The following is a 12,009-nucleotide window of genomic DNA, read 5'->3' as shown; positions in this document are numbered from 1 at the left end:
TACATATCTCCCTGTATAAAGTATTGTTGACACTGTTGGTTATACTTAATGCAATGCAAATGCTATGCAACTTATTGATCTATTACTTAGATGGTAATGACAAAAAGTGTGTGTGTTCAGTACAGATAGTTTATGTCCCCAGGCCATGGTGGGTTGACCTCATGAATATAGAACCAGCGGATAGAGAGGGCTGACTGGGATTACTTTTCTGTTACTTCTCTGCCTTCCCTTTTTTCCCAAGAGTCCTCAGAGCTCATTCTCTTCATCTTCCAGAAAGTTGGTTCTACAGCTCGCTCCCTGCAGGTGCTACAGTTAGAACACTTAAGAGCCATTAGATACTGGCACAAACTAGATGGTAGAGTGCATTCTGCAACAAGAACCTTTTTTCATTTTTCCTAAATGTGTTCTTTATGAATATCAAGGTCACTTACACGAACCACCTCTTTCATAACTGAGACCATAGACTTGCTGTTAGGCATTGTCAGATGCATGTGTAGCTAAATGAAATAGCCTTGACTTATATCTGAAGTTGTAGTGCCAATGTGGGGCCCAGGGAAGCTTTCCCAGGGTGACTTGGTACACACCTGCCAAAGTGGGTTCTATAGATCAGTAGGAAGGTAGACCTGAGTCTCAGTTTGCCTTAGGGCAAGGCTAACCCGTAGACTCCCTCCTATTCCCATTTCAGTTTGGGGCCTGTTCCTTGCCTTTTGCAGGAGACAACATTAATAATTACATATCAATTTGTTCTGTGTTTATCCTCGGAATGACTAATTCAGTTTTTTTTATTAGCTTTAATTCAAAATCATTACAGAGTGTGGAGTTCTAGTCTTGTGGAAACTGCTAACTTATTATAGACTGTTAGGAAATACAAGTTAGTCAGACATCTTTAAAGTACTGATATGATTAGTTACAGGGATAAGCCTTATTTAGTTCCCTGTCTATGTTTACAAAGTCAAACTTAGAACGAATAGTGAGAAATAAAGTTTGTCTAATCAGACATATTTAGGCAGCCCTCTTACTTCAGAGATCTGCAGAATATGGCATTTAAAGAAATGATTAAAAAGCATATTATATTTGACAGAGACTTTGAGATCCTAGCAGTAACCCAAGGTCTCCAAAGAAGATTATGAGACACCACGATGTCTCCACCTGGACTAGGATGATGCTGACCACTGGACGAGATGCCCCAGTGCAACACCGGCTCCCAGGACCTGGTCCAGACTGTGGACAAGCAGCAGGATCTTGGAGAATTGATTGCACCACTTTTGCCTAGACAAAATACAGTCAGACTTTTCCATGTCCCTCTTCTACAGAAAAAGAAAAATTCACCTTATGGGCCTGGCTTAGACAATAAGACTGATTGATGTTCTGGATACTTCTGCCTCCAATGCTATGGAGACCTGGGTATAACTAACTGTATATGGACTCTGGTCCCTGTCATTTTTAATAGATTTGGAAACTATTTGGTTTGTATTCAGATATACTTTATTTATCCTTCTGAGATCTCTGATAGTATTAATAGCTAGGGCAGTTATAATGTCAGTTTAACAGTGAAAGGTATCCAGGTTCTTCCACAAAGCTATTGCCAACTTGTTAGCTCATTCTGAAGCTACCATACATGGTTCTCTGCACAGCAAAATAATATACATGCTTCTAATCAAAATTTGTAGTTTTTAATAGGACTCAAAGGTATGAGTCTAGTCCTTCTGTTTACAGACACCTGTTATCTGCTCTTTTTCTAAATTTTAACTTCTGTTCCTAGTTTGAACTTATCTCAGTAGGCTTCCACTTGGCTGGCAGACGCATCTAAGCATCAGTTGCTGACTACAACCTGCTCTGAATGGTGATGAGCCCTGGACTTCCTGAAAGCTGGATTGGACCAGTCCAGCTGATATGAACACTCCCTGTCCCTTCAACAGAGTCTGATGAGTGCTCCATTGCCTGAATTCCCTCCCTACCTTTGGCTAGCCTTTCAACCTGCTTGGGCCCTGATAACAATGCCCCAATGTCAGCTTGAAGTGGCTGTGGAAAGGAGCATGTCATCCCATACTCCCTGCCCAGAATAGGATGAGGCTGAGTCTCAGTAGTTTACCCTGAAGCAATACCTGGTTGCAGGAAGAACTACAGATTGAGATTACCCGAGCATCACCCAAGAACAGACCATCCAAAGAAATGCCTAACATTCCAACCGCTGTAGACAGGATCGCCTTCCAGCACACATTCACCAGGACACTCCCAGACAAATGTCAGTCAATCCGGGGTCCTGAACCTTAGAAATCTCTCATCCCAACCTTTACTACTATAAAAACCCAACCCTAACTGAGCTCATGGCTCTCCAGTTATTTCAATACATTGGACATGCAGAAAGATCGAGTTTTCAAACTTGCATAAAATAAAGGCTCTTTGCTTTTACAGAAGGGACTTGGTCTCCTTGTTGGTTTTTGGGCATAATAGTCAGATGACCAGTTTTCCCAGTTTGGATAGCAGATAGCGGTTAAAATTGCCACCAGTTTCTGGTCACCTGATGAATTCAAGACAGTAGGGGAAATTTGGGAGGTGAAGAGATTTTATTCAGCATCGTTTTGGTAACTCTTAGGAGACTTTATCTTGTCTTTGCGCATACTCTGGATAAAACAAAATAAAACCCAGACCGTATTTTCTCCTAAAACATATATTGGATCATTTAAATGAGAAATGAAAACTAAAGCACAATAATTATTTAAGCCATTTGTAAATGATACCCAAGCTGCCATGAGAAGGGATAGAAGGGATAGCGCTTGCCTCAGTTTGTACTGGCATTAGCTTTGTATCATGATGAAACAGATAATGTTAAAAAAAAATCTGATGATTTCAAAGACCTTCGGTCCTTGCTTCTTTACTCAGTGTTATCATGATCCATTGGCTTGTTTACGATATGATACTGTGACTATTAACCACATTACCCACAATTGCTGCAGGCCACCAGGACTTGGTTAATATAATTAGAAAACTTTAAGTTATGATAAACATCATAAGCATTGACTGAAACAGCATGGACTAGACTACTTCTCAGAGCTTTAGAATCAAAGCTATGCTTTCTGTATATCAAAACAGCTTAAAAGGCCCTGACTTTCAGAAATGTGCTTCCTCTTATCCCATAATCCTTAGAGTATTTCCCTGGCAATTCAGCAAACCCTTAAAACTGAACAAAATTAGGATTTTGTGCTTCTATGTTTACAGAAAGAGTCTATCAGACTGACAAACTTGATAATCTTAAAAAAAAAAAAACTGTTCTTATTTCAAAGGTCCAGAAAATAAAGGTTATTTACTACATAGGCCGAGACTTCTTGTTAAGCTGTTTGTAAGATAACAAATTAGAAAAGCATGCCAGAATTAGCGGTTACTCGGGCACACTGACGCTGGGCCTTTCATTTCAGCAGAGCTCCTGGCCCTCAGATTATATCTGGTAATGTCCTAAAGTGTAAACACATTTCAGTTCAAAAAGATGCTCAGGTCTTAGACAGAAAATGGACAGAGCTTGCTGGGATGAGGCCAGCAGGTTTATCTCTCCTGTGTCCAGGGCTATTCTTGGTACCTTCAAACTCTAATATTTGAGGAACTGAAATTCTGAGGTAGAATTTTTTTTTTCATTCTCCTGTGCACAATCCCATTAATCAAGGGGCGGTGCACTGGCCAGCGCTAAAGCCTGTCATTTGGGCAAAGTCATGGCGACAGAGCAAAGCTGAGCATATGCATGTGGAACCCAGTTTCACTCCCAGTGTGTCAAATGGAAGAGAAGACACACGTCATGAGGCCCAAGGAGCAAAACACCCCCAACTCTCCGATAGAATCTGCACTTGCAAAGTAGAAGCTCCATCCATGTTCCTCAATAATTCAAGTAAAAGTGGTGGTAAATCTCCCCCCCCCCCCACTCAGTTCCTAAAGTATCATTATCTCCAGAACAGAATGGTGCCTACAAACTTAGAAACGGCAGTATCCCCTGAAGTGTGTTTCAGAGACAGAAGGGAACCCGTCTGGTAATGCTTTGAGGGCGTCCACATGGGTGGGCAAACATACGCCCCTCTGAGCAGAGGAAGTGGTACGCCACAATTTCTTCATAAGTGCGAGGTCTTTATAAACTCATCCGCATGGGGGCTGTTTTAAATAGAAAGAAAATGACACACAGTCCCCAAGCAGGCTTCCTAACCATTTGAAGAGGGCTGCCACTTTCCCAAAACATTAGGTTACTGTGGTGGGGGGTGGGGAGGGGAACTTTCCAAAATTGTCAACAATTCCATTTTTAAACTCAGTTCTTCCTCCCAACCCAAGACAGATGCCGTACAGCCCAGAGCATGTTTGGTCTGGTAGGAGACGGGAATTATTTTTACTCTGCTGACTCCTACCTGACAGTGGAAGACATACTCTGGTGTGGTTTTCTTGAACTTCATGTTCCAAACCAAGGCCACTCCATCTGGTTCATGAGGAGCGTCTTCATTGTTGTTGTAGGAAGCCACCATCAGCTCGGGGTACTAAATGAAAGAGGTTACAAGGATTCATTACATTCAGATGATGATGTAGGGGTCTTCTCCTGCTCCTCCTGCATCTCTGTCATCTACATGTCGTCTACATGACCACAGCTACCTCGTAAGAAATTTCTCATCCCACGTATCTGTGCCATGTTACACATCTCAAGCGGTCCTATTTATTTTAGTTTTGGCACATTTAATAACAAATCAATATGCCCTGCTCTCCTGTCTTTCACGTTTGTGTGTGCATGCGTGGTTACCAAACTGGAAACACGTTGAAACCCTATAGATTCAATCACTTTGGCCTGCCTTTCTTCCATATTGGTTTCCGTGACAACTTTCTGTTCTGATTTTCTTTTTCTTTTTTTTTTTTTTTACTACTTTGTAAAACCCATGCAGATGCTTCTTTTGTCACACATTCCTAGACATGGCTCTTCTTTCACTTCTTGTCTTTAATTTTTTTTTTTTACCTTCTTTCTAGGTGATCCCGTCAAGCCCAGTGGCTTTTAAAATCTTAATATGCTGATAATTTCCAAATTTCTCATAGGTTTGATATTTCTCAGGGCTGTAGATATCAGTATTTAACTGTCCACCAGGGTTTGCTCAGGACGTCTGGAAACTTAGCAGTACCAGGAGCATCCCAGAGAGAATATGCTGATAGGCTTTCTGACAAAGGTACTTAGCTTGTCCAGTGCTCCCTACCCTGTGTTCACCTTACTGGTAAAACCAGATATTCTATTTTCATCATTACTTCGCCCTTTCTCTCCACCACATTCTGTCTATCACTAAGTACCACATACATTTCGAACCTACATTGAGTTTTCATTCTTTCTTTTTTTTCTTTTTCAAGACAAGGTTTCTCTGTAGCTTTGGAGCCTATCCAGGAACTCACTCTGTAGATCAGGCTGGCTTTGAACTTACAGAGCTGTCTACCTCTGCCTCCTTAGTGTTGGGATTAAAGGCGTGCACCACCACCATCCGCTTTTGTTTTCATTCTTACGGGCAGAGATAACCTAAATGAATTTCCTGTCTGATGAGGAAGGGTAACGAGACTTTTCTATAGTGCTTGTCTTGGACTTCCCACAGCCTATGCTCACCTACATCCTGTGTCAGGACAAATTTGTAAAGTACACATTTGGTAAGTTACCCTTGGTTTGACAATTGATGGTTGACCATGGCTTTCAAGGGAAAACCCACAATGTGTAGAGCCCTTTCCGGTATGCTTTTCTCTATTGCTCCTGTTCAAGATCTTGTGACCTTTCCTTTCTCCCATGAACACTCTCTACCCATGAAGTACAGGCAACATCTCTGTACCTAGGATTCTGATCTCATGCTCACTGGAAGATCCTTCCGTGTTCCTTATTAACTCACCTTTGAGACTGAGTGAAGATCCTGAGTCCTCTAGACAACCCTAACCATTTAGCTCTCCCGTGTCTCTTAGCACCCTTATGTTTTATGCCCCTATTAAAGCACTTGTTCAATTGCTTTATGTTCCTTTCTCACTGTGTATGTCCCTAAATCACAAGCTACTTGAGAATTAAACCAGGGTGTTTTGTTGTTATTGTTGTTTTATCTCTGAACCCATAATTAAATGAATCCCAGCATATGATGTGATAAGGTAAAAAAATGTATTGAATAATTATAATTTTTTTTTAGAAACTCTTTTATTTCAGTAACTCTGGAATTGCATAAATATTATTTTCTTTGTTATGAAACACACAATAATTAAATTCATTGATATAAGAGGCACAATCAGACAACAATGAGGAAAGCTCTAAAGCAATGATTCTCAACCTATGGGTCACGACCCTGCTGGAAAAACTTCTGTCTCCAAAAATATTTATATTATGATTCATAACAGCACCAAAATTGCAGCTATGAAGTAGCAATATAATGATTTTATGGTTGGGGTCAGCACAGCATGAGGAACTGTGTTAAAGGGTCGCAGCATCAGGAGGGTTGAGAACCGCTGCTCTAAAGGCATGTTGAAGATATCTTCTTGCCCTACATGAATTCTGCTCTGAGTGTGATCAAAGAAAGGGAATGAGACTCGTGAGTGATGTCTCAGTTAGAACACGTGTCGCACAAATGCCATTCTCACCTGGGCTTCTTGTTAGAGCCTCTGTTACACAACAGAATTATTACAGCTCCTAAGAAACTCTTCGCAGACATTGTCTAGTTTTCTCTTCCTGTTTGCTATGCTATGTATATATTCAAATTGAACAATACTCATATAAATGTGAGTGTTGACTTTTCCTTCATATGAACCATAATTAAACCTAAGTCTTCGATGTGGCTTTATTCATTCTTTCAGCTACAGAGAGTTATAGCTCACTGGTTGCTTCAGAGGAGGTACAGGCCTACAACACATATGGATGTGGCCACCAAGGGAAGTCATCATTCTTTATTAGAAAAATGCGCCTTAGCAGATGAATCAAAGCCTATTAAGCAAGGCCTTTGATTCAGAGCCCATTCAATGACACTAACATCCAGATAATCACAGAAGTCTCCAGACTGCCCATCTGAAGTTTAACTATGTCACATGTGAAAAGGCAAGTCTATAAACACCGACACCACCACCGCAGGGGCCAGAGAGCAGCCAGATGTGTCTGGAGTAGCATCCCACAGCTTCACATCTGGGTCTCATCGTTCACACCCACTTGCAGATTTTCTTCTTCTTTTTTTTTCCATCTAAAAATATTTTAACTTGTTTGGCTTTTAAGTTTCTGTAGCAAACAGGCCGTGAGCTAGTGAAAACACCAGGACAATGCCTTTGGCAAAGTTTCCTATAACAGGGATTAAAAGGTGCAGAGGGACTGACTTATATCTTATCTCATGCAGACTGCTATAAAGGTTTCCTCTTTTATGTCTTTTTTAAAAGGCTATTTGTTTGAGCATGACTAGTCATATTTACTCATTATCAAGTTTCCAAGCAATTGTGGAAATTTAAATGTTTAAAATTATGCTTTTAACAATTGTAAAATTTCTGCTTATTTAATTACTCATAAGGACTGGATTAATGTATATTTAAGCGAAATTTTACCCAGAAATTACTAGCTTTACTCTCAAGTCTAGGTCTTCAAGAGAAACAGAATCTAACATTTCCTATAGAGAAAAGAGGTAGCATGTTTTAAGTGGGCCTTATGTTTCAGCCGTTGAACTGGGCAATGTCTTCATTTACTTGTTACTCATGATTGTATAAAGAAGGTAATGGTTTACTCATTTCTATAGACAAGGAAGATGAACCCTTGGGAAGTGACATGTTCCAACTCAATTTGCTCATGCATGACAAAGTGAGGAGCCCTATGGAGGCCAGTTGAGCTCAAAGGGCAACATCCCCTTCTGCCCACTGTGGCTTTGGGTCCAGTGCTGTCTGTACATAAAGAAATGGTGGCATCAGATGCAACGTGGGACAAGAATATTCACGTTAACATATTCTGTCTATGGGAGCCCACCTATGGCTAGTGCAAAACAAGATGTAATGGAGGAAGAACATCAGCTCAGACACTGAAGCGGAGGAGGGCAGTGCCATCAAGGTTCTGTAGAAGCGTGGGCCTGTGCTGAGGGTGGCATGGTGAAAAGCTACACTTGTTGGGGGTGGGTGTTTCAGGGAGACAGCTGGTGGGGACATCTGAGAAGCAACAGTGGTGACTTGTGGGCTCTAAGGAGAGAAGGGAGATTGCCAGCTGCGGTAGGAGGAAGGCCGGTGAGGAAATTCTTACTGAATCTGGCTGACCCACAGGACCCTCTGTTGGCAATTGTTCCACAACACATAGATGCCCAGTGTCCCAGAGTTGACGAATAGCAGAGCTGATACTTGGCCAAAACAACCTAACGGTGTTCTCTAACTTAGATGCACATTTTGAATGGGACCATGTTTTATTGGTGAGGTTCCTCAAACTGCTCCCATGGTTGTTTCCTTCTCTGAGTTGTAGGTCTTTACCTCTTCCATGGATTCCCTGTTTACTGTATTAGCTTGCCAATAAGCTCCCCCTTTTTACTTAATCTAGCCAGAAGTAAAATTTTGTTAAAAATTATTATTATTAAAGAAGAAAATGTTCAAAGAGCATTAATTTATAGGTTTTGTGAAAAGATGTAAAAGAAGAGAGGGTGAGAAATACTCAGGACATTTTCACAGAAGTTCCTGAGTCCAAAGATTTTTGAAATTTACTCTGGGGAGCCGAGAGTAGGGGTCATTTTTGTTGAATATTAATGCCATTATGATCACTACTCTAACAACTATGTCATACTTACTGAGTGCTTCCTATGTTCCAGACACTTAAAGCACTCAGTCAACTAGAGATAGTGGTTTATTTAATACCCACAGAAAGCATGATAGTTAGATATCATCATTTATCAACACTTCATGGACAAGAAAGTTCAAGTCAGTAGAAGTTGGGAAATTAGCAAAACATGTAACTATACAAAAAGTACAAGAGAGTGAAATTAAAGTGATCCAAATAGGAAAATAAGTTAAATTATCCCTTTTTGCAGATTATATAATATTATACACAAGAGATACCAAAAATTCTAACAGAAAACTTCTAGATATTATCAACAAATTGAGCAAAGTGTCAGAATAAAGAGTTAGTTTACCAAAAATCAGTAACCTTTCTATATGACAATAATAAATATGTTATGAAGGAGATAATACACATACTACTATCCATACTAGTTTTAAAAATATTAAGTAGTAAAGTTAACCAAAAAGATAAGAGATTTTGTGGTGGTTTGGAAAAAAAATGACCCCCAAAGGGACTGGCATGATTAGGAAGTGTGGCCTTGTTGGGGGAAGTGTTTCACTGTGGGGGCAGGCTTTGAGGTCTTTTTTTCTCATGCTTGCCTCAGTGTGACAGGGGAGTCAATTTCTTGTTGTCTGCAAGATGTAGCACTCTTAGCTTCAGCATATCTGCCTGTATGTTCCCTTGTTCTCCTTCATGATCATAACAGACTGAACCTCTGAAACAGTAAACAAACTATCCTCAAGTAAGTGTTTTCTTAATAAGAGTTGCTGTGGTAATGGTGTCTCTTTACAGCAATAGTAAACCCTAACTAAGACAGAAATTGGTACCAGGAGTGGGGCATAGTTGTGATAGGCCTGACCATGTGTTCATTTTGAGGAATTTAGACTTTAGTACTTTGGGTTAGGAAAGCAGTGGAATACTTTAAGCACTGCTTAGTGGGACTAACTAGTAGGAGCATGGAAGACAATGGAGCTGATTATGATTTGAAATGTTGGGAGCTGTTCAGAAAAGAATTTTAGCATATTGCCTAAAAATCATTCTTGTGATATTTTGGTGAAGAGAGTCACTGCCTTTTTTGCTCTTGTCTGAAGAGTTTACCTGAAGCTAAAGTGAAGAGTTTCGGATTAATTCCATTGGTAGAGGAAATCTCAAAACAGCCTAGTATAGACTTTGTCATGTGGATATGCGTGGTAACTTTAATGAAGATACATTATGACAAGGAGCAAACTGAGCAAGGAAAAATATTTGAGAAGAAAAAGAACACCAGAAAGTGGAATGGAGCTAAGTTCTTTGTCCAAGGAGGTAAACAGATTAAGAAATGGAATAAAGGGAGCGGTGTCCTCAGGGCAAGATCCCACCTAGCTACGTTTCCAACCTGTGGAAAGGAATTAAAGAAAGGCTTAGAGCTGGGTGTGGTGGGGCATGCCTTTAATTTTAACCCAGGAAAGGCAGAGGCTGGTGGATCTCTGAGTTTGAGGCCAGCCTGGTCTAAAGAGTAAGTTCAAGGCCAGCCATGCTTAGGCAGTGAAGAAAAAAAAAAAGAAAGCTGGTGAAGATTTAATTAAACAAGGGAGCCATGTTCCAGCCTGTAGTGGCATTTCAAATGTATTTTAATAAAGACTGCCTGAAGATCTGAGAGTAAGACAGTCTTACTGGTCAGCCTTACAGACCCGATTATGGTGACACACACCATTAATATCAGTAGCCACCCTAGTTGCCATAGAAATTGGGTGGTGCATGCCATTAATCCCAGTGGTGCACACTTTTGATCCCAGCCCTAGAGAGGAATATATAATGGGGCTTGAGAGCTTTTAGACAGTCTCTTTCTGCAATTCCAGGAGACAGGATCACCATTTCAGACTGAGGGCAAGGGAAAAGCCAGTGGATGGCTGTTTTTTTACAGATCTTCAGGTTGAACCCCAATTTCTTACCCTGAGCTTTTACTAATCGTGCTTCACCAGCCCCAGCAAGCAGCAGAACTTGGCCACGTGGTTCTGGATTTAGATTTAAAGATAGAAAAATTGGGTTATTGAAAGTTGCCTTCATGCCTAAGGACAGCCACTGAGGCCAGGCATTTGTCAGAGGTTGGCTGAGGCCGGGCATTTGTTGGAGGGGACCCTGAATGTAGACCTAGTAGAGAAGCCATTGCATGAAGCCACAAAGGTAAAGCCTGCATTGCCCTAGAGAAGCCAAGATGTTAGAGATGGCAGAGCTATGGGACATCTGCCCAGGAGATCTGCTAACATGGAGGCAAGCAGTCCAAGAGAAAAAGTATGTTGCAGTCAACAAAGCTTAACTGAGTTGGAGATATGGAGAGTGTTTTGACATTAGACATGGAGATGCAGAGTTTGAAGTTTGCCCAGCTGGATTTGAGTCTTGCTTCGATCCTGTATTTCCTTGCTATGCTCCCTTCCCTGCACTTTGGAATGGCAATGTATACCCTAGGACATTATATGTTGGAAATATGTAATATGCTTTTTGATTTTTATAGGTGATTACAGTTAAGAGATTGCCATGGGTTGCAGAAGACACTTTGAACTTTGAATAAATTTGAGGCTATTTTAGACTTAGGGACTTTTGAAACTGAATTGACTGCATTTGTTTTATGTTAAGTGGAATGAGGTGTTTTACAAGAAAATGACCACCAAAGTGCATGGCACTACTAGGATGTATGGTCTTGTTGAAGGAAGTGTGTCACTGTGGGGGCAGGCTTTGAGGTCTCTTTTTCTCAGGTTTCTGTCAGCATGACAGGCGAGTCGAGTACCTATTGCCTGCAAGATACAGCTTTAGCATCACATCTGCCTGTGCACCACCATGCTCCGTTCCATGATCATAATGCACGGAACCTCTGAAACTGTGAGTGAGTCACCCTCAGTTAAATGTTTTCTTCATAAGAGCTGCTGCGGTCATAGTGTTGTTTCATGGTAATTGTAAACCCTAACTAAAATAGATATCTAAAACAAAAACTTTAGATCTCTGTAAAAGATTGAGAAAGACACTAGAAAAAGGGAGAAAAACCCCATGCTCATGGATTGGTTGAATTAATATTATGAAATGACCATTCTCTTAAAAAGTGGATTGGTTGAATTAATATTATGAAATGACCATTCTCTTAAAAAGCAACCTGAAATGACCCTATCCTATAGCAATACTGACAAATATCTTGCATATCACCAGAGAACCTTCATCTGGTGATGGATGGAGATAGAGACAGAGACCCACACTGGAGCACTGGACTGAGCTCCCAAGGTCCCAATGAG

General features: G+C 40.7%; 1 protein-coding gene across 7 annotated transcripts in view; it reads right to left on the bottom strand.

Moving 5' to 3' along the window:
* The window catches only part of Dync1i1 (dynein cytoplasmic 1 intermediate chain 1), a 304,734-nt gene that overhangs the window by 98,202 nt on the left and 194,523 nt on the right, over positions 1-12,009 (bottom strand). For all 7 annotated transcript variants that reach the window (XM_005363697.3, XM_013352447.2, XM_005363700.3 and 4 more), the window contains one exon: positions 4,383-4,508. In XM_005363697.3, coding sequence (XP_005363754.1) covers positions 4,383-4,508 — 126 coding nt within the window. The remainder of the gene's footprint in view (positions 1-4,382; positions 4,509-12,009) is intronic.

This window comes from Microtus ochrogaster, linkage group LG10 (genome assembly GCF_000317375.1).
Source record: "Microtus ochrogaster isolate Prairie Vole_2 linkage group LG10, MicOch1.0, whole genome shotgun sequence".
Lineage (NCBI taxonomy): Eukaryota > Metazoa > Chordata > Mammalia > Rodentia > Cricetidae > Microtus > Microtus ochrogaster.
Note: the sequence above shows the minus strand (reverse complement) of the source record. Positions and strands in the feature narration are given on the sequence as shown.